The sequence below is a fragment of the Syngnathoides biaculeatus genome, chromosome 12, assembly GCF_019802595.1.
Source record: "Syngnathoides biaculeatus isolate LvHL_M chromosome 12, ASM1980259v1, whole genome shotgun sequence".
NCBI classification, from domain to species: Eukaryota; Metazoa; Chordata; class Actinopteri; order Syngnathiformes; family Syngnathidae; genus Syngnathoides; species Syngnathoides biaculeatus.
In genome coordinates, this window is record NC_084651.1 from 29,448,949 (window position 1) to 29,473,000 (window position 24,052).

General features: G+C 44.5%; 1 protein-coding gene across 1 annotated transcript in view; it reads right to left on the minus strand.

The window, feature by feature from the left end:
• piezo1 (piezo type mechanosensitive ion channel component 1 (Er blood group)) overlaps positions 1-24,052 on the minus strand; it is a 324,721-nt gene that overhangs the window by 183,661 nt on the left and 117,008 nt on the right. Inside the window, 4 exon segments of the mRNA XM_061837790.1 lie at positions 556-742; positions 7,465-7,570; positions 15,657-15,745; positions 15,748-15,830. Coding sequence (XP_061693774.1) covers positions 556-742; positions 7,465-7,570; positions 15,657-15,745; positions 15,748-15,830 — 465 coding nt within the window.

Below are 24,052 nucleotides of genomic sequence, written 5' to 3' on the forward strand. Positions count from 1 at the left end.
GAGAGAGAGAGAGAGAGAGAAAGAGAGAGAGAGGAAAAAAACTGGACGGTGTGACAGGGAGAGGTGGTTGAGAAAAGGGACAAAGGAAGGACAAAGAAAGTGAGGACATTTATTAAATGCACAGGTAAAGAGTAAAGTTGTAATAGGCATTTAGAGTAATTACCATTGAGTTAATTTATTAGTTTCCTACTTTGGAGTGAGGAAAGAACTAAGGTGGCTACCTCATCGAAGTATTTTATACTAGCGAGGCGCTACATACGTTAAGGACAGAAATACAATACTAAATTTCCATAACCCTTTCAAATCACATTTGTTTAATTGTAAAAGTTGGATCTAAGTCATTTTTCAAAAACAAACATCATTGTCAACATGTTGTTGGTTTCTTACTAAATTCCTGAATATTTCTAGAACAATGTATTAATTGTAAATCACATTGAACATTTAGGAATATATACCAAAAAAGGAATGTGCTTAATAATTTGCAACAATTCAATGTAACTTAAATGCAGACTATGAAAAAAATTTGAACAACAAATCATAAACTGTTCTCATATTCAAACCTGATAAAAGGAGAGGCAGAGCAGGAAAAGCAGCATGTAGATGATCTTGTATCCAACAAGTTTTCCCACAAAAGAAATCATGAGGAACATTCCACCACACACATAGATCCAATATTTGGCATGAAAATTCAGCACCATGCATCCCAGGACCTTTAGCAGAGATTCATTTGTGGAATTGAGCCCTTATGGTTAAGAAAAGAAAAAATAAAAGGGAGGTAAATACGACAAAAGACATGAAAGAGAAATCTATCCATCAGAATCAGCTTTATTGGCCAAGTGTGTAAAAACACACAAGGAATTTTTCTCTGGCAGTCGGTGCTGCCCTGGTACGACACTCAGAACAAAGACAACAAAGCAACAAGAACAAAGAATAAGACATTTTTATTTCTAAGAACAATTCCTTATAATAGTCGTGTAAGATTTAAAATCTTCTTCATTTAGAACAATTAAGAGATAAGTGTGTCAACGTCCCACATTGTGTTAAGCTTGTACAGAGTGCCTTTACCCGTTCGTGGTTCCAGTTATAGACCAGTGTAATGACAATTGTGCAAAGAGAGCAGTTTAAAGTGACGATCGTGTCTCCAAAATATATCCAGAATACTAATACTGATTGAACCAGCAGAATGTGAGTGAGTGTCCTAATAAAGGCACAAGGCAGAAAATAGTTGGTTCACTGATCAAGAATTCAATGACTTACAGTGAAGAAAATAAGTATTTGAACATCTTCCTATATTGCGAATTCTAATGCAGCTCTATGGGGGCACGAAGAGTGCAATCTGAAGGCCGGTCCCAAATCCGGATAAATGCAGAGGGTTGCGTCAGGAAGGGCATCCGGCGTAAAAACTGTGCCAAACAAATATGAGCATTCATCTAAAGAATCCCATACAGGATCGGTCGTAGCCCGGGTTAACAACGCCTGCCTCCAGCACTGCTAACCTGCAGGGCGTCGGTGGAAATTCAGCTTCTGTGGGTCGAAGACAAAGAAGAGGAGGAAACCGGATCCATCGTCTGAAGAAAAAGAGGAATGCACAGAGCCTACAACTGTGTAGGGACTTTGAATGTTGGGACTATGAAAGGAAAAGCTAAGGAGTTGGTTGATGCGATGATTAGGCGAAAGGTTGATATTCTGTGCATCCAAGAGAGCAGGTGGAAAGGTAGTAAGGCTAGAAGTTCAGGAGCAGGGTTTAAATTATTCTACCACAGAGTTGATGGGAAGAGAAATGGAGTCGGGGTTATTTTAAAGGAAGAGCTGGCTAAGAATGTCTTGGAGGTGAAAAGAGTAACAGATCGAGTGATGAGACTAAAATTTGAAATTGAGGGTGTTATGTATAATGTGGTTAGCGGCTATGCCCCACAGGTAGGATGTGACCGAGAGTTGAAAGAGAAATTATGGAAGGAACTAGATGAAGTAGTTCTGAGCATCCCCGACAGCGAGATAGTTGTGATTGGTGCAGATTGTAATGGAAATATTGGTAAAGGAAACAGGGGTGATGAAGAAGTGATGGGTAAGTATGGCATACAGGAAATGAACTTTGAGGGACAGATGGTGGATTATATTTTGTGCAGACGATGTAATCTGAAGGAGATTACTGACTGTAAAGTAGTGGTAGGGGAGAGTGTAGCTCGGCAGCATAGGATGGTGGTGTGAAGGATGACTCTGGTGGTGGGTAGGAATATTAAGAAGACAAAGGTAGAGCAGAGAACCATGTGGTGAAAGCTGAGAAAGGAAGAATGTTGTGCGGCCTTTCAGAAAGAGGTGAGACAGGCTCTCGATGGACAGCAGAAGCTACCAGAAGACTGGACGACGACAGCCAAGGTAATCAGAGAGACAGGCAGGGAGTACTTGGTGTGTCTTCTGGTAGGAAAGGGGAGAATGAGACTTAGTGGTGGAACCCCAAAATACAGGAAGTCATACAAGGAAAGAGATTAGCGAAGAAGAAGTGGGACACTGAGAGGACTGAGGAGAGGCGAAAGGAGTACATCGAGATGCGACGTAGGGCAAAGGTAGAGGTGGCAAAGGCTAAACAAGAGGTATATGAAGACATGTACACCAGGTTGGACACTAAAGAAGGAAAAAAGGATCTCTACAGGTTAGCCAGACAGGGATAGAGATGGGAAGGATGTGCAGCAGGTCAGGGTGATTAAGGATAGAGATGGAAATGTGTTGACTGGTGCTAGTAGTGTGCTAAATAGATGGAAAGAATACTTAGAGAAGTTGATGAATGAAGAAAATGAGAGAGAAGGAAGAGTTGAAGAGGCAAGTGTGAGCGACCAGGAAGTGGCAATGATTAATAAGGAGGAAGTCAGAAAGGCACTACAAAGGATGAAAAATGGAAAAGCAGTTGGTCCTGATGACATACCGGTGGAGGTATGGAAGCAATTTGGAAAGATGGCTATGGAGTTTTTGACCAACTTATTCAACAGAATACTAGCGGGTGAGAAGATACCTGAAGAATGGAGGAAAAGTGTCCTAGTTCCCATTTTTAAGAACAAAGGCGATGTTCAGAGCTGTGGGAATTATAGAGGAATAAAGTTGATGAGCCACACAATGAAGTTATGGGAAAGAGTAGTGAGCCTAGACTCAGGACAGAAGTAAGTATCTGCGAGAAACAGTATGGTTTCATGCCTAGAAAGAGTACCACAGATGCATTATTTGCCTTGAGGATGCTAGTGGAAAAGTACAGAGAAGGTCAGAAGGTGTTACATTGTGTCTTTGTGGATCTAGAGAAAGCCTACGACAGAGTACCAAGAGAGGAACTGTGTTACTGCATGCGTAAGTCTGGTGTGGCAGAGAAGTATGTTAAAATAGTACAGGACATGTATGATGGGAGCAGAACAATGGTGAGGTGTGCCTTAGGTGTGACAGAAGAATTTAAGGTGGAGGTGGGACTGGATCAGGGATCAGCAGAATACATGTGCGCGAATGAGAAAGGTGGAGGGGGAAGAGTGAGGCTACAGGGAGAAGAGATAGCAAGGGTGGAGGACTTGAAATATTTAGGGTCAACAATCCAGAGCAATGGTGAGTGTGGTAAGGAAGAGAAGAAATGGGTCCAAGTAGGTTGGAACAGCTGGTGGAAGGTATCTGGTGTGTTTTGTGACAGAAGAGTCTCTGCTCGGATGAAGGGCAAAGTTTACAAAACAGTGGTGAGGCCGGCCATGATGTACGGATGAGAGACGGTGGCACTGAAGAAACAACAGAAAGCAGAACTGGAGGTAGCAGAAATGAAGATGTTGAGGTTCTCGCTCGGAGTGAGCAGGTTGGATAGGACTAGAAATGAGCTCATTAGAGGGACAGCCAAAGTTGGATGTTTTGGAGACAAGATTCAATAGAGCAGACTTCGATGGTTTGGACATGTTCAGAGGCGAGAGAGTGAGTATATTGGTGGAAGGGTGCTGAGGATGGAGCTGCCAGGCAAAAGAGCGAGAGGAAGACCAAAGAGAAGGTTTATGGATGTGGTGAGGGAAGACATGAGGGCAGTTGGGGTTAGAGAGGAAGATTCAGAAGATAGGCTAAGATGGAAAAAGATGACACGCTGTGGCGACCCCTAACAGGACAAGCCGAAAGGAAAAGAAGAAGCTATATTGCGAGTTCTTCTATTTAGAAATCATAGAGAAATCCACTGTGAGAGAGATAATCTAAAAAGAAAAATCTAGAAATCACAATGTATGATCTTTTTTAACGATTTATTTGTGTGATACAGCTGCAAATAAGTATTTGAATACCTGAGAAAACCGCCTTTGTTTGACATTATAGAGGTCAAATATTTACTGTAGTTGTCCATCAGGTTTGCACACCCTGCAGAAGGGATTTTGGATCACTCCTCCAAACAAATATTCTTTAGATCAGACAGGTTTATGGGCTGTCACTGAGAAACACAGAGTTTCAGATCCCTTCAAAGATTTTCTATTGGGTTTAGGTCTGGAGACTGGCTAGGCCACACCAGAACCTTGATGTGCTTCTTACGGTGCCACTCCTTGGTTTTCCTGACTGTGTGCTTCGGGTCATTGTCATGAAGAAAGAACCAGCCATGACCCATCTTCAATGCTCTGACTGAGGGAAAGAGGTTGTTCCCCAAAATCTCGCAACACATGGCCACGGTCATCCTCTCCTTAATACAGTGCAGTTGTCCTGTCCCATGTGCAGAAAAACACCCCCAAAGCATGATGCAACCAGCCCCATGCTTCACAGTAGGTATGGAGTTCTTGAGATGGAACTCATCATTCGTCTTCCTCCAAACACAGTTAGTGGAATTATGACCAAAAAGTTCCATTTTGGTTTCATCTGACCACAAAACTTTCTCCCATGACTCCTCTGTAACATCCAAATGGTCATTGGAAAATTTAAGACAGGCCTTGACATGTGCTGGTTTAAGCAGGGGAACCTTCCGTGCCATGCATGATTTCAAACCATGACGTCTTACTGTATTCCATGGGGCTCCACTCCGATAGAGATTTACTGTCATGTTTAGCTTCTTCCATTTTGTAATGATTGCTCCAACATTGGACCTTTTTTCACCAAGCTGCTTGGCAATTTCTCCGTCGCCCTTTCCAGCTGTGTGGAGTTGTACAATTTTGTCTCTGGTGTCTTTGGACAGCTCTTTGGTCTTGGCCATGATACAAGTTTGGGTGTTACTGGTTGTATGCGGTGGACAGGTGTCCGATGCAGCTCACAACCTCACACGGGTGCATCTGATTCAGGATAATACAGGGAGTGGAGGTGGACTTTTAAAGGCGGACTAACAGGTCTTCCTAACCCTAACCCTGACAGGTGTTCAATTACTTATTTGCAGATGTATCACACAAATAAATCATTTAAAAAAATCATACATTGTGATTTCTGGATTTTTCTTTTTTAGGTTATCTCTCTCTCATGCACCTATGATGAAAATTTCAGACCCCTACATGATTTCTAAGTGGGAGAAACTGCAATATAGAAGGGTGTTCAAATACTTATTTTCTTCACTGTAATTGCCAGAGGGAAAAAACTGAATGCCTGCTTGTTTTGACTTTCATTGATCTGTTGTGGTTTTCCAATGGAAGTCGCTAGAAGAGCTGGTGGCCAAGATGTGGAGGATCCGAAATGATCCTGCCTGCCCTGGACCTAGTTCGCATTGTATGCAAGTCCTCAAAAGTGGCCTAGTGTGGTGCGGACAATCCGTTCAGCGGTTTTGAATGACCGTTGCAGTCGGAGTTTGTCCTTTTTTGTGGCGGCCCCAAACCAGACTGTGATGGAGGTACCCAGTACTGATTGGATGATCGCTGTGTTGAACTGTCTCAGCAACTCTTGTGACAGCCCGTGCTTCCTCAGAAGCAGTAAGAAGTGCATCCTTTGCTGGGCTTTTTTGAGGATAGAGTTGATGTTCGTCTCCCACTTCAGGTCCTCTGAGACTGTAATTCCCAAGAACTTTCAAGTCTTGATGTTTGACACAAGACAGTTGGACAGCATCAGGGGCAGCTGTATATGCTTCCCTTGGGTCAGATTTTTTAGAACTTGGGTTTTGAATATCATAGCAATGCAGATGAATAACAGTTATATGTAGCAGTGTCTCCAAATGACTAGTTCAATTGAGGTGTTGTGCCACTGTCTAAAGCAGATAAAGAACTGGATAAGTCAAAATTTCCTTCAATGAAATCACAACAAAACTGAGATAATTGTTTCTGGCAACTAAGAAAAGAAGGATTGCTGTTTGTAAATACTGGGACTCACTATCTTTAAAAAGCAAAAACCAAGTCCAACGTCTTGGTGTTCAGATAGATCGGAACCTGACAGTCGTGTCAAATCAATTAACAGACGTATCAAATCAATTACTAAAACTGCCTTTTACCATTTGAAGAACATATTTGGAGTGAAGGATTGCATCTGTCAAGCAGACAAGGAGAAGCTCATCCGTCCTATCATCTCAAGGAGACGTGACTATTGGAATGGTCTTCTGACTGGGCTCTCCAAAAACAGAATTCAAATGCCACAGCTTGTTCAGAATGCTACAGCTTGGGTTGTGACCACAACAAAGCAATCAGAGCATACAACTCCAATTTTTAGGTTTTTACACTGCCTTCTATTCAGTTTTAGTATAGATTTTAAAGTTCTACTACTGGTCTATAAATCACTAAATGGTTTAGGTCCTGAATACATGAAAGAAATGCTAATGGTATACAAACCCAGTCGGGCTCTGAGATCGACTGACTCAGGTCTAATAATGGAGTGCAGAGTCTAAAGTAAACATGGTGAATCAGCATTCAGCTAACATGCAGCAAAAAAATGGAATAAGTTGACAACAGAGGTGAGGTCAGCCCCCATGGAGTGTTTTCAAATAGATTAAAAATGCTTTTTCTCATGAGTTTTAGCGTACTTCCACTTTTCAGCTATATTTCTTGACATAAAAGCTGTTATAATGGTACTTTTTCAAAGGATTTAGTTATTTGAATGTGTTTAATCATGTAAAGTACGTTGAGTTACCTTGAATATGAAATGCCTTATTCAAATAAATTTGCTTTTTTTTGCTTTTCTTTATATCAACCTCTGACGATGAGAAGCTCTGCTAAGCTACTCCGCCTCTCGTCCCATTGTTGAGTACAGATTCAAATTGCTTCACTTCTCGCATAGGAGAATAATTCCAAATGCACCACAAGATGCTGCAACAGAGGCTAATGCGCTGTTGTAAATTAGAGAAGTGTACAACGTTATGTCATAAGCATCATACAATGTTTTGAGAAAAATAACACATGACATCCCATTCACACTAACACTGGCTATGGCATCCTAATTAAGCCTTGTCGCATGAAAACTGCTTGGGTGGGAGGCAAAACATCTTTTAAAACAAAGAGAAGAGTCCAATTACGATTGATTCAAAGCATTGAGAAAGTCTTTCAATTTCAACAGGTATTTATTCATGTTCAAATTAACCTGTTGTAGTCACTTCTTCTAGTGGTGTAGCCCTTCTCCTACTCCTGCGGAAGTTTTCCTTTACTGATTGATGTACTAAAAGCCAGAAAGTTGAAGTGAGGAGGAGCTGAGGAGAAAAAAAATATGGAAAGCAATGACAAAATGAGAATTGAGGCAAATAAATTAAGTAAACGAAAGTGGGAAATACTAACCAGCAAAATACAGAACCTGCTTGAAAACATAATTGCACTAAAAGACAATCAAATCTAACTGCAGAAATATATGAAATTGAGAGCCACAATGGATACCTGCAATCTTATCTTCTAAATGTTACAGCCTTATTCCAAAATGGATTTTAAAAAATCATGATTTTTAGAGATTTTTGGTAATTAATGAAAAATAACGCAAACGAAATAACGGAATCAAATGTACATCAGTATCGGATTGTCATCATCATAGTTCATTCCCCGCCATTTGTAGACGTCACCTGGGCAGCCTCAGCTGCAGCATTGAAGTCGGTGAATCAAGCCTCTGTATCGTCCCATTGCATTTCTATATTAAGGAGGCTTGCTTCAGCCAAGTTTAAACGTGTGTTGGTGTTTATCAACTGTGTAGCTAACTGGACTTTTTCATGCTTTTCAGCTTCAAGTCTGGACTTCACCAGACCATCCTGTCGGTCGCTCCATTTCAGCGGGGACGCAAAGATGAGCACAAGCTCCCAAGAGTTCAAGTGAAACTTTTATCTTTTAAGGGTTAGTATGTGTCTTCACTTTAAGTTGAGCAATGTTATTGTTGGGGACTCCAACGCCCTAAATTTAGAACTAATTCAACCAATTCTTTAGTTTTGATAAATAAATTGAATGTAGGTATTATGAGTTAGATGAATTGGCTTCACAGTGTGTGATAGCTATCACTGCACTTTGGTGGAACTCTTTGTCCCACACTAAGTTTTAAAACTGGTTAAACTCCCATGCACAAAGTTTTAAAAACAGACGTGCTGTTGGTGTCTCAAAAGTGAGTGAAACAGAGTTTTTGGGGGTTTTTTTAATATTTGGTCACCCTTTTTAGACATCGTTTATTGCAGGAGTTTGGGTTACTGAGGCTACAAGTGATGCTACATCGGATCTTTTTGCGGCTTTTTACTAATCATTGCCACTTCCCGGTCTTCTCTCGCATTCTCTTCATTCATTAACTTCTCAAAGTACTCTTACCATCTACTTAGCACACTACTGGCAGCAGTCACCATATTTCCACCGCTATCCTGAATAACCTTTACTTGCTGCACATCCTTCCCATCTCTATTCCTCTGTCTGGCCAACCTGTAGGGATCCTTTTCTCCCTCTTTCGTATCCAACCTGGTGTACATGTCGTTAAATGCCTCTTGTTTACCCTTCGCCACCTCTACCTTTGCCCTACGTCGCATCTCATTGTATTCCGTCCGCCTCTCCTCAATCCTCTCCATGTCCCACTTCTTCTTCGCTCGTCTCTTTCCTTGGATGACTTCCTGTATTTTGGAATTCCATCACCAAGTCTCCTTCTCCCCTTTCCTATCAGAAGGCACCCCAAGTACTCTCCTGCCTGTCTCTCTGAGTACCTTGGCAGTAGTATTCCAGTCTTCTAGGAGTTCTTCCTGTCCATCTAAAGCCTGTCTCACCTCTTTCCGATTGGCCAGATGACATTCTTCCTTCCTCAACTTCCGCCACCTCATTCTCTGCTCTACTTTTGTCTTCTTAACCTTCCTACCCGCAACCAGTCTACTACACACCACCATCACCATCCTATGCTGTCAAGCTACCCTCTTTCCCACCACAACCTTACAATCAGTAACCTCCTTCAGATTACATCGTCTGTACAAAATATAATCCACCTGCATGCTCCTCCCTCCGCACTTGTAGGTCACTCTCTATTCCCGTCTCTTCTGGAAATAAGTGTCCACCACCAATTCCATCCTTTTTGCGAAGTCCACCACCATCTGACCCTCAAAGTTCCTTTGCTGAATGCTGTACTTACCCATCACTTCTTCATCACCCCTGTTTCCTTCGCCAACATGTCCTTTGAAATCTGCACCAATCACAACTCTCTCTCTCTGGGATGCTCAGGACTACTTTGTATAGTTCCTTCCAAAATTTCTCTTTCAACTCAAGGTCACATCTACTTGTGGGGCATAACCACGAATCACCTTATACACAATACCCTCAATTTTAAATTTCAGCCTCATCACTTGTTCTGATACTCTTTTCACCTCCAAGACACTCTTCGCCAGCTCTTCCTTTAAAATAACCCCTACTCAATTTCTCTTCCCATCTACTCCGTGTTAGAATAATTTAAACCCGCTCCCAAACTTCTAGCCTTACTACCTTTCCACCTGCTCTCTTGGATGCACAATACATCAGCCTTTCTCCTAATCATCATGTCAACTAATTCCTGAGCTTTTCCCATCATAGTCCCAGCATTCAAAGTCCCTACACATAGTTGTAGAGACTGTGCATGCCTCTTCTTCGACTGCCGACTAAGTCGCTTTCCTCCTCTTTTTTGTCTTTGACCTACATTACCTGAATTTCTACCTACGCCTTGCAAATTAACAGTGCCGGTGCGTGCATAGTTAGCCTGGGCCACGACTTGTCAGTTATGGAAGATATTTGATGAACGCTCATATATGCTTGGGACAGTCTTATGCCGGATGCCCTTTCTGCCACAACCCTCTGCATTTATCCGGGCTTGGGACCGGCCTACAGGACGCACTGGAATTGTGCACCCCTTAGGGCTGCAGATAGACAAAAACAAACAATCAAATAAACAAAGTCAGCACATAAGATACACAATTCACACACTACTTAGTTTATGTTAAAGTTAGATAAAAGACAAATATATAAAGTCAACATACAATTGATGTACTACTTAATCTATTTTAAAGTTTAACTCAGTTAAAAGCTATCAAATAAACACAGTCGGCACATAAGATACACAAATCACATACTACCTGTATGAAAATATAATGGATATGACGATTCAAAGGATATGTGGATGTAAGGGATTAGGTAAGGTTGTTAGCGTGAGGTAAAACTTGGGCCGAGCAGCTTCTACTCGAATGATACGGCTTGTATTTTGGTACTAACGTAGGACTTGTCAAATTTCCTATAAGTCCTCACATCCCTCGTTGTACCCGTTGTTTAGGTCATACACGTTTTGAAGTTATACACATTCGATGCTTCTTCAACAGCACGGTTTGATCCCGAGACTCTTTACATGTACTGTAAATGACCAAATGACGTTCACTGAGAAGCTTGTTTAACTCAAAGCAAAAATGGCCATCATCGTAGGTACCAATGTCTTTTTTTTCTCAAAACAGAGCTATTCTGAGCTTGGAGCTTGCTGTATGTAATATTCACGGTTTGTACAACCCCTTTTGACCAACAGTGACTTCCCGAATGCTCTTTTTTTACACAGCAACACTCAAATATGATTCCCAAAACCACAATGGGCACATAGCTAGTCTGCTAGTCCATAGCTACTCCAGATGCTATACAAGGAAACAAGACAAGAAACCTTCTGAACGCCCAGAATTCATGACCCGTCCATCATAAACCTTGGAGGTTTGCTACAATGAATCAATTTGGGTTCTGTTTTACAGCACCTCATCAATTCTTCTTCCTCAAATGCAAAAAGGAGGATACACGTAGTGGATTTTATATTTATAATAGGAACTAACCTGGGAATCTCAAACAACAGACAAGATAAGACAAGAGACAAACAAATGAAGACAGATGAACATTGGTTGGGGAAGCTGAGTTGTGACACAAAGGTGGTCAGTGAGGGTGGGGTGGCCGGAAACATAGTCGGATTCACTATTGTCGGCAGTGTAACCCAAATATGCACCTCTTCTTCTTCTTCTTCTTTTCCTTTCGGCTTGTCCCGTTAGGGGTCGCCACAGCGTGTCATCTTTTGCCATCTTAGCCTATCTCCTGCATCTTCCTCTCGAACCCCAACTGCCCTCATGTCTTCCCTCACCACATCCATAAACCTTCTCTTTGGTCTTCCTCTCGCCCTTTTGCCTGGGAGCTCCATCCTCAGCATCCTCCTACCAATATACTCACTCTCTCGCCTCTGAACATGTCCAACCATCGAAGTCTGCTCTCTCGAATCTTGTCTCCAAAACATCCAGCTTTGGCTGTCCCTCTAATGAGCTCATTTCTAATCCTATCCAACCTGGTCACTCCGAGCGAGAACCTCAACATCTTCATTTCTGCCACCTCCAGTTCAGCTTCCTGTTGTTTCTTCAGTGCCACCGTCTCTAATCCGTACATCATGGCCGGCCTCACCACTGTTTTGTAAACTTTGCCCTTCATCCTAGCAGACACTCTTCTGTCACATAACACACCAGACACCTTTCGCCAGCTGTTCCAACCTGCTTGGACCCGTTTCTTCACTTCCTGACCACACTCTCCATTGCTCTGTATTGTTGACCCCAAGTATTTGAAGTCGTCCACCCTCGCTATCTCTTCTCCCTGTAGCCTCACTCTTCCCCCTCTACTTTTCTCATTCACGCACATATATTCTGTTTTACTTCGGCTAATCTTCATTCCTCTCCTTTCCAGTGCATGTCTCCATCTTTCCAATTGTTCCTCTGCGTGCTCCCTGCTTTCACTGCATATGACAATATCATCTGCGAACATCATGGTCCAAGGGGATTCCAGTCTAACCTCATCTGTCAGCCTATCCATTACCACTGCAAACAGGAAGGGGCTCAGAGCTGATCCCTGATGCAGTCCCACCTCCACCTTAAATTCCTCTGTCACACCTAAGGCACACCTCACCATTGTTCTGCTACCATCATACATGTCCTGTACTATTTTAACATACTTCTCTGCCACACCAGACTTACGCATGCAGTACCACAGTTCCTCTCTTGGTACTCTGTCATAGGCTTTCTCTAGATCCACAAAGACACAATGTAGCTCCTTCTGACCTTCTCTGTACTTTTCCACGAGCATCCACAAGGCAAATAATGCATCTGTGGTACTCTTTCTAGGCATGAAACCATACTGTTGCTCGCAGATACTTACTTCTGTCCTGAGTCAAGCCTCCACTACTCTTTCCCATAACTTCATTGTGTGGCTCATCAACTTTATTCCTCTATAGTTCCCACAGCTCTGAACATCCCCTTTGTTCTTAAAAATGGGAACTAGAACACTTTTCCTCCATTCTTCAGGCATCTTTTCGCCCGCTAGTATTCTGTTGAATAAGTTGGTCAAAAACTCCACAGCCATCTCTCCAAATTGCTTCCATACCTCTACCGGTATGTCATCAGGACCAACTGCCTTTCCATTTTTCATCCTTTGTAGTGCCTTTCTGACTTCCCCCTTAGTAATCATTGCCACTTCCTGGTCCTTCACTCTTGCCTCTTCAACTCTTCCTTCTCTCTCATTTTCTTCATTCATCAACTTCTCAAAGTATTCTTTCCATCTATTTAGTACACTACCGGCACCAGTCAACACATTTCCATCTCTATCCTTAATCACCCTTACCTGCTGCACATCCTTCCCATCTCTATCCCTCTGTCTGGCCAACCTGTAGAGATCCTTTTCTCCTTCTTTCGTGTCCAACCTGGTGTACATGTCTTCATATGCCTCTTGTTTAGCCTTTGCCACCTCTACCTTTGCCCTACGTCACATCTCGATGTACTCCTTTCGCCTCTCCTCAGTCCTCTCAGTATCCCACTTCTTCTTCGCTAATCTCTTTCCTTGTATGACTCCCTGTATTTTGGGGTTCCACCACCAAGTCTCCTTCTCCCCTTTCCTACCAGATGACACACCAAGTACTCTCCTGCCTGTCTCTCTGATCACCTTGGCTGTCGTCGTCCAGTCTTCCGGGAGCTTCGGTTGTCCATCGAGAGCCTGTCTCACCTCTTTCCGGAAGGCCGCACAACATTCTTCCTTTCTCAGCTTCCACCACATGGTTCTCTGCTCTACCTTTGTCTTCTTAATCTTCCTACCCACCACCAGAATCATCCTACATACTACCATCCTATGCTGTCGAGCTACACTCTCCCCTACCACTACTTTACAGTCAGTAACCTCCTTCAGATTACATCGTCTGCACAAAATATAATCTACCTGCGTGGTTCTACCTCCGCTCTTGTAGGTCACTATATGTTCCTCCCTCTTCTGGAAATAAGTGTTCACTACAGCCATCTCCATCCTTTTTGCAAAGTCCACCACCATCTGCCCTTCAAAGTTCCTTTCCTGGATGCCGTACTTACCCATCACTTCTTCATCGCCCCTGTTTCCTTTACCAATATGTCCATTACAATCTGCACCAATCACAACTCTCTCGCTGTCTGGGATGCTCAGAACTACTTCATCTAGTTCCTTCCAGAATTTCTCTTTCAACTCTAGGTCACATCCTACCTGTGGTGCATAGCCGCTAACCACATTATACTTAACACCCTCAATTTCAAATTTTAGTCTCATCACTCGATCTGATACTCTTTTTACCTCCAAGACATTCTTAGCCAGCTCTTCTTTAAAATAACCCCTACTCCATTTCTCTTCCCATCTACTCCGTGGTAGAATAATTTAAACCCTGCTCCCAAACTTCTAGCCTTACTACCTTTCCACCTGCTCTCTTGGATGCACAGAATATCAACCTTTCTCCTAATCATCATGTCAACCAACTCCTGTGCTTTTCCTGTCATAGTCCCAACATTCAAAGTCCCTACACTCAGTTGTAGGCTCTGTGCATTCCTCTTTTTCTTCTGACGCTGGATCCGGTTTCCTCCTCTTCTTTGTCTTCGACCCACAGTACCTGAATTTCCACCGACGCCCTGTAGGTTAGCAGTGCCGGGGGCGGGCGTTGTTAACCCGGGCCACGACCGATCCGGTATGGGATTCTTTAGATGAACGCTCATATTTGTTTGGCACAGTTTTTACGCCGGATGCCCTTCCTGACGCAACCCTCTGCATTTATCCGGGCTTGGGACCGGCCTACAGATTGCACTGGTTTGTGCCCCCATAGGGCTGCATTCAAATATGCACCAATCTATAGATTTAGTAGGCTGCAAGTTTACACTTACAAGCGTTGACCAAGGTCAAGACAAACAAGTCTAGCGTCCAGGTCCAGCCTGCGAGAACAGGTGCTCGTAGGAGGGTCAAACCGGGCGTGCGGCAGCCATTTCTGACTGTTTCAAGCTTGGGCTGGGATATTCAGGGGTTGGGTCCTGCCATCCTCCCAGCATGCTTTGCATGACTAAGGACCTCCTTAGTCCCGCAAAGCATGCTCGGAGCATGTAAATAGCATTTAAACTGCATGTTTTGTGTCAATTATTTCTTTACTCATTCTTTTGTTATGTTATTTTCTAGTTATGCTAGTCTGTGTGCTGTGGTGTGATGAATTTAGTTTCAATGTGACACCGTGAGGTGTACATCGTTAGGAATGACTTGCCTCCACATGCAGTGTGGTGGGCAATGTATGCGTTTTCTGCTACTAAACTAAAAAGTATCACAACACAGCAAACAGAATGTGGAAACTAGCCTATAATAAAACAAATAAAAGAATGACTTGAGAAATAATTGACACTCAACATGCACTTTAAACAATACTTACATCATCCCATCACACTTTGCAGCAGTCAGAAGGTCCTTTGTGCCGCAAAGCATCCTAAGAGCATGTAAATAGCATTAAAACTGCATGTTTTGTGTTAATTATTTTTCGAGTCATTCTTTTGTTATTTGCTATTGATGCTATTCTGTTTGCTGTGGTATGATAAATTTTGTTTCAATGTGACATCGTGAGTGTGTACTACATCATCAGTAATGATCTGCCAACAGAGGTAACGTGTGGGGCCATGTAAGCTTTTTCTGCTTACAGAAGGGAAAAGTAATTACTATAATAATTTTGGACTTTTATGTGCATCTTATGGTTGCAAATTTATGGTACATATCGTATGAGTACTTCATCCATTATTTGTATTGTAAAGTGCCTAACCCCCACAAATAACAAGGGAACACCGTATTGTTTTCGATCGCAATTAGTGGGGGTTATGTTCCTTACACCCCAAGAATAATAGGAGAACAGTGTACCATGTTCCAGGACAGTTCAGTCAGTTTTGGCCAATTGGCTTGGTGTTGGACAGCCTTTAGATTCTGCAATTGCAGAAAGCTAAATACCATAAACATGTTGTTGGGGTTTTTATTTTTATTTTGCTTTTACTATACCATTGTTCCCAGTCTCAGACAGGGGTACTGGGCTTTATGTAGCCCTAACTGTCTGAGACTCATGGTTCCCACAGTGGTAGGCAGTTCAGTTCCATGGCCCATGCATACTGTAGACAACACAGTGCCAGACTGTAGACCAGGATAAACGGAGAACACAGCATGGCTGCATGTCGTCTATAAAAAAAAGACAAGTATTTAAAAATACCCAGATTTCCAATGTCTTTCAAGTAAAAAGGACTATATATATATTTGTACACACACACACCAACACTTACAATGACTTGCACATATTCACGCACACCGAGCTCTCAATATATTTTTTTCAGCGTGCCACAAAGATTTTTAAAAAATTATATTTCTTCTCAAAAATGATGAACAATAACGTAATTCATTCATTTTCCATACCACTTATCTATCTTTTCATACCATGAGGTTTGCGTGTGTACCACCAGTGTGCTTTCTGGGTCGGGTCGCAGGGGAAGTAGCTTCAACAGGGATACCCAGACTTCGCTTTCCCCAGCCACTTCTTCCAGCTCTCCCGGAACGATCCCGAGGCGTTCCCAAGCCACCCAAGAGACAGTCTCTCTGGCGTGTCCTGGGTCGTCCCCGGGGTCTCTTTCCAGTGGGACATAGCATGAACACCTCACCAGGGAGGCGTCCGAATCAGATCCCACTGCCATCTCATCTGGCTCCTCTCAATGAGGAGGACTAGCAGCTTGACACTGAGCCCCTCCTGGATGACCGACCTTCTAACCCTTTCTCTGAGGGAGAGTCCTGACCTCCAGCGGAGGAAATTCATTTTGGCCGCTTGCATCTGGGAGCTTGTTCTTTTGGTCATGACCTTAAGATCATGTCCATAGGTGAGGGTAGGAACGTAGATCGACTAGTAAATTGAGAGGAATTGAGGAGGTTTTCAAAGTATTCTCCCCACTGGCTCACAACATCCCGAGTTGAGGTCAGCAGTGCCCTGTCCCCACTATACACAGTGCTGACGGTGCACTGCTTCCTAGCGAAGACTTCTATCGCACAGACTACCAGACACCTTCCGCCAACTGTTCCACACTGCTTGGACCCGTTTCTTCACTTCTTTACCACACCCTCCATTGCTCCGTATTGTTGATCCCAAGTATTTGAAGTCTTCCACCCTCGCTATCATTTCTCCCTGGAGCTTCACTCCTCCTCCTCCGCCCCTCATATTCATGCACATATATTCTGGTTTTACTTCAGCTCATCTTCATTCTTCTTCTTTCCAGTGCGTGCCTCCATCTTTCTAATTTTTCCTCTGCCTGCTCCCTTGCTTTCACTGCAGATCACAATATCATCTGCGAACATTACAGTTTAAGGGAATTCCAGTATAACCTGACTCCAATGTGTATTTTCAAAGAAAAAATAAACCATCTGTCACAGAGAGGTTTACGTAGTTAACGTGTGGCCGCAACGTGATTCCGTGTACGGGGGCTGAAGCCTATCCCAGCGGTTTATTTTCACATTTAAATACGCATTGGACTCATTTGAGAACAGTTCATATTTAAAAAAAAACGTCTGTCACAGAGAGGTTTAGCGAAGTTTAACGTGTTGCTGCAACACGCTTCCGCGTTCATAAGCCGTCAACCCGTCGTCATTTTTTCAAAATCATAGTTAATGAATGCGTGTTTGTGTAAAGCCAGGCATAATTTATTTAAATATTGGTATTTGTATTGAAAAAATCAGAGTGGCTTTATTCTTGATTTAGAACAGATCCAGTAACGAAGTATTTGTATGCGTCCAGTCTTTTGTACGCTTTCAAACTTTTCTGTGTAAACCTCGACGACTTACTCATCAGATATATGTGTAGATCCAGTTGTCCAAGATGAACGGAAGCAGGTTAACAGTCCAGTTTCTTATTGGCAAAAAACATCAACTTCGACATTAAATATGGATCCTCTATCCCAAGTGTCTCTAAATTTTCTACGTACCTTCGTTTATTATCACCTTCTAAATGGTAACGGTCTCGGACAAAACTCTGGGAGACGTATTTAGGTTTCGTCTCCATGGACTTAGCATTGAACAATGCTTTGCTTGACCGGCAATATGGCCAGTCACGTGATTTCAGCGCACGAGCTCAATACACATCCAAACCATCAAAGTCTGCTCTCCCAAACCTTGTCTCCAAAACATCTAACTTTGGCTGTACCTCTAATGTACTTCTTAAATATATTTTTAGGCCCAATGACTCCTGGATACTTTTAAATCTATGGGATTGTTTTTTTCTTTTTTGTGGATAATCAGTTGTTTCATCATTATGTGAGCATGGCCTGCTAATTGGCACAAGCCTGGTGTGAGCAACAAGACCAGTCGTCAAAATGCCTTCCTTCTCTACTGAGGACTATCGTGGATTACTGCAGAGGGTGTCAATTCTGGAATCAAAAATCTGACGTCTTGAAGTCTATGTGGATGTAAATGGACAGTCAGGAAATGAAACCACTCTACAGATGTTTGAAAATGGTGAGCAGAGGTGTGCGAACAGACAGCCACCGAGCTCAACAACGAGGACTGAAGTGAACTGTGGTAAGGATAACGGACACCCCAGCAGTTCTCCTTGGAATTTACTGGGAGCAAAGCCCAAACATATGGGACATTTTAAAAGGAAGACAACACCACCAGGCGGTTACCGAAAAATCTGGTTGGCCTGCATTGCGGGCCGCCTCAACACCAAGTGATCGGTCATGGATGGTCGTTACAGCGAAGAGCAAGAAAAAAGAATGTGAGTCAGTGCAAAATATTAATGTCAGACTTATGAATAGATTTGAGGCAGTCTAACAAGACCTAGGCCAAGAATGCTCATCCTCCACCACCACTGAAAGGTATGAAATTAAATCATCCAAGAAAAAAATTGGGACCCCAATCATTAATAGTTAGTGATGGAGCCATCAAGGATGTGAAACCCTTTTGCAGTGAGAAGAACACCAATGTAGTGTTTTACTAATGACACGGTGTCTGATATTTCTCAAAAAATCCTGGTGATCATGATCAGCACCCAACCACAAAATCTGTCACTATACATACATGGGCACTGGATGTAGTCAAGCACCAACCAGAGGTACTGTACCGAGATTTCATATATATCCGAACAAAAGTGCAAAGGATGGATGCTGAGGTTTTTATAAGCGGACCTCTCCCACTTGTACGATCTGGAGATGAACGTTTTTTTCAAGGCTCCGCCAATTGAATAGGCGGTTAGGCAAGGTGTGCACTGCACTATCCGTGAGTTTCATTGACAATTTCTGCCTTTAATTGGGAGCGTAAAAACTTTACAAAGCAGACAGTTTCTGTCTAAATAGACAAGGGGTTAAGTTATTAGCTGCCAACATTTTCTACTGTGTGTGTAATTCACCACCCTGTAGAGATAATGTTTACAAAAAACAAGGACAAAAGGATCCAGTTGTTCACAAACAATCAGAGGAACAAGAGATAAGGCGAGACAAGGTGCACACAGATTCATTTGCATCATCCAAACAATCTGATGAGCAAATGACAAATGGAATTTGCCAGCACTTTAAATCTCCCACACCTCTTTCCCTCTTAGGCCTGGTCATCTCTAAGGATGTTGAAATTCCATTGAACATTGTTGGCACCCTCTCTCCCAGCCTGAATGCAATGTTGGGTCTGATGGACAGGAAGAAGACTATTGTTAACGTTGTAGTCCAGCCCATACAACACCAAGATCTTCGTCCCATCCCCCCTCGCCTGAAACCACCGTCCACAAAGTGAAAGGCCCCTCCTACACCGATGAGGACTAGCTGTAAATCTGACTGATATTTACCGGGTCTTTTCCAGACTAGCTCAGACCCCTGTGGAGATCAGGCATTTTTCATCCCTGAAATTACAAGGGACAGAAAGTTGGTCAAAAAGATATGGCACCAAAAATGTAGAACTTCTAACTTAGTGAGGATAAAATGTGAGTCTATCGAACCATTCTGTCCAGCCTGTCTGAGAGACTTTAATGTCAGGTCACTGGGTAACAAATCACTGTTGATCAATGAGATCATTACAAGCTATGGTCTGGACTTTTTGTTTTTAATGAAACAACGTTAACAGAAAGTAGCTGTAATACCATTCTAAATGAGGCAACACCAGAAGAATTTTAATTTTATGAACAAGTGTCGAACAGGGAAGAAAGGTATGGTGGTATTGCTGTTATTTTTAAATCATTATTGCAATGTAAAGAAATTATACGAGGGGATTTTTGCTCTTGTGAATGTCTCTGTTTTTTAGTTAAGGGTGATCCAAAGGTTATCATTTTAATTTATAGACCTCCAACATAGAATGGAAAATTTATGGAGGATTTTGCAGAACCTCTGTGAGTTATTTGTACTGAGTACAACTATTTTGTCATAACAGGGGAATTTAACATTCATGTTGACAATAAAATGGAAAAAACATCCAAAGAACATTCTGCAATTACTAGACAGATTTGACCTCTCTCAACATATTAAGAGTCCAACTCACACTCAAGGTCACATCTTAGACCTGGTCATCTCTAAGGATGTTGAAATTCAATCGATTGACATTCAGGATATGGCTATTTCTGACCATTTTTGTGTAATTTTTGAATTACAGATTCTTCCAAAAGTTCCGACAACCTCTATCTCTATTGGAAAAAGGTATATAAATGAGAGTACCGCCACTAAGTTTATGGAGACTGTGGCTGTGCTAAAGACTGAATGCTGAGACAGTTGATTAACTTTTAGACAATTTTACCTGTTAAAACTAAGACAATCCTGAGGTGACCTAGAACACCATGGAGGAGCACAATGAGGGTCAAGAGATCTAAATCAGAGTGTAAGAAAGCGGAATGCAAGTGGAGAAAGACTAAACTCCAAATTGACTAAGACCTCTACAGACAGCGTCTTTGTAATTTTAACCAAGAGTTAGTTAGAGCGAGACATCAACACTTTTCTGAAATCATCAGTAAGAACCTCAACAATACTCGTGCTCAATTTGCTGTGGTTGACAAGCTTACACCCCCCCTCCCGAATCAGATAGATCCAGAACTCGTAACAGCTGACAAATGCAATGAGTTTGCCTGTTATTTTAGTGAAAAAATACAATCCATCAGGTCAAATGTCAGCACAAATCAGCAAAAAGATAGAATGATCTCACATATGAAGCCTCCCAGAGAAAACTCTACTAAGTTGTCAGATTTTGATACAGTTGACGAAAAACCTGTAGAGAAAACTGTTCAGCAGTTGAAACCATCAATGAGCTGTCTCTACTCAATACCATCTGACTTTTTCAAAACTATTATGAAGTCAGTGCTACCTGATTTGCAGCAAATAATCAATTGCTCACTTCAGTCTGGTGAGTTTCCCAAAGCTCACAAAGTAGCTGTTGTTAAGCCTCTTCTAAAAAACTGAGCACTGGACGATTCCATGTTAGCAAGCTATAGACCCATCTCAAATCTCCTCTTCATAGCCAAGATTCCTCAGAAAGTTATTTTTTTTATCAACTCAGCAATTTCTTGAATTTAAATTGACTTTTTGACTAATTTTAATCAGGTTTCCAAACTCATCACAGTAGAAAATCTGATCTTATCAAAGTGCAAAATGATATAAGTGTCATGATCCTGCCGCTCCAGCACGAGCTGTGCGGGTGCCTGCGCGGGTGCGCTGATTGAGGCGCACACCTGCGTCTCATGCGCACTGATTAGTCTGTGTATTTATATCACCCCGATGACGATTGGTCCCCGCCAGTTCGTTGAGCTTCATGTCCCGTTACAGCACTCTCGTATCCATGATCGTCAACCTGTGTGTACCGACATTCGCCTGTTCTCTGACCAACCTTATAAGCCTGACTCCTTCGTTACTTCTGCCTGCTTTGATTGTTCTCTTGTGTACCGATTCCTGCCTGCCCACTTACCTGCTCTCTTCGCCCGACGTCCCAACTACCGCTGCTGCGCCGGACTGCCTGCTCAATCCCTGACCTCGGCATATAATAAACGTTTCTCCTTGAACTACCTTACATCGTCAGAGTCCTGCATTTGGGTCATACCCACGTTCCAATGGGACGTGACAGAACGAACTGGCCAACACAGGACCCAGCAGGAAAGACCCAGCGTTGCCGGGACCGACGCAAGGTAGACCGTCTGCTGGAGGACCAAGCCTGTCCGATCCGGGTAGGCTCCCTGACGTCCTCCGCTTCCGTGTCTTACGCTCCGCCAGCGAGGTATGAATACGTCCCGAACACGACTCGTCCGGCTCCTCATATTCTTCTGGACTCTGAGTTTTCGGAATATGAGGAGGACCGTGATTTGTACGACTCCGATTATTCTGATTATGAATCTGCTCGTCCGATCTTTCATCCCAGTCAGTTTGTTTCACCTCCCCGCGTTTCCAGCACCCGAGCGTCTTCACCCGGTAGGTCCAAGTACACCAATCCGTATGAGGGAACCCGCTTGGCCATCTACCCGGGACCTCCGCGTGGCGGCCGGAGGAGACGCCCCGGCGGGGCGGTCCCTTGTGCCTCCCGCTGCGCGGCAACTAAGACACCGTCCTCCCACTCTTCGCCGGCAACGGCGAAACCGGCAGACCCGCAGCTGGTGGCGAAGCTTCCAGCCCAGAGGGAGGAGGAGCCGCCAAATCACGAGGCGTTCCGCCGCGAAATGCGGGCGGAGATAGAGCGGCAGAGCGCTGAATTGGCGGCTCTCACCGCCCAGGTCCGGCAAGGATTGGCGAACCAGCCGAGCTATGCTGACGTCACAACTGCGACGGACTCGTTACTGATGCAGGTTCACGTGGCAGTTGAAACTGACCCGCTCCCGAGACACGCCCACGTGTCAGTTTCGACTGACTCTCTGCCTACTCTCGTTCACGTTGCCGTGGAAACCGACCCGCCCCTTCGCCAAGGGCACGCTGCAGTGGGAACGGACTCACCACCTTGCCATGTGCACGTCGCAGTGGGAACGGACTCGCCACCTCGCCAAGCGCACGTAGCTGTGGAAACTGACCCGCCTCCTCGCCATTCCCACGTCGAGGTTTTGGCTGTTCCGAGCAGAGCTCACGCGGCAGCTGGAACTGACCCGCTCCCGAGACATGCCCACGTGTCAGTTTCAACTGACTCTCTGCCGACTCTTGTTCACGTTGCCCTGGAAACGGATTCGCCACCGCGCCACGCCCACGTTGCTGTTTCAACAGATGCACTGCAAGCTCACGTGGCAGTGGGGACTGAGCCGATGCCGCCTCACGTTGCTGTCCAGGAGGTGGCGACGTCTCCACAGCCGCTTCTCGTCCGTGCCCTGGAGTACCAGTGGCGACTGGTCCGCGGTCGCGCCCCGTTCTTGCTCTGTCGGCACCGGTCCGCGGTCGTCCCCTGTTCCTGCTCCGACGTGACGGGCACGTCTATATGTTCCGTCCACGAGGTGGCAATGGTGCCACCACCTTCTCACGTTCCTGTCCAGGAGGAGATGGCGGTGATGGTGTCGCTGCCTTCTCACGTTGCTGTCCAGGAGGAGGTGGCGGTGATGGTGTCGCCGCCTTCTCACGTTGCTTTCCAGGAGGAAGTGGGGATGGCGATGGTGTCGACGCCTTCTCACGTTGCCGTCCAGGAGGGGGCGATGGCACCGCGGCCTCCTCACGTTCCCGTCCAGGAGGAGGTGGAGTTGGTGATGCTGCCTCCGCCTTCTCATGTTCCTGTCCAGGAGGTGGCAACGGATCCCCAGCCGCCTAACGTTGCCGTCCAGGAGGGGGCGATGGCACCGCGGCCTCCTCACGTTCCCGTCCAGGAAGAGGTGGAGTTGGTGATGCTGCCTCCGCCTTCTCACATTCCTGTCCAGGAGGTGGCAACGGTTCCCCAGCCGCCTCACGTTCCTGTCCAGGAGGGGGCGATGGCACCGTGGCCTCCTCACGTTCCCGTGTCTCGACGACGACAAGAGCTGGGGAGTTCTGATGAGCCACCCCGGAGCTGGAGAGACTTCGGGATGGCTGTGATGGTAATGGTGGCGGTCATGGCTCTAGTCCTTCTCTCCATCACCCTCGTCGCTCCTGAGGGCTCCCAGCTGCTTCAGGACCTGGCCTCGTTGGTGACCAATCCACGGCTGCCTCCTGACCAAGCCTCGGTGGCGACCAGTCCCTGGTCATCTCGCAACCACAGCGTGGGAGGTTCTCGTCCGGAGCAGTTGCCTGCCTCGGCCTGGTTCCTGCTTCGTCGTTTGGTTCCTCACAGATGTCGTCCGCCCGAATCGCTCCGTGGGGACCCTGGTGCTTGGCGTCCGGGTCGTCCTCCTGACCTGTCCACCCGGACGCCTTGCATTTAGTGGTCTGGATGGCCACCAGACTGGGGTTCAGGGGGGGGGCGTGCCCTCCTCCGGACCCCCCTTCCGCTCACCCCTGCCTGTGTTAATTATTGTCTGTGTTTTTTCG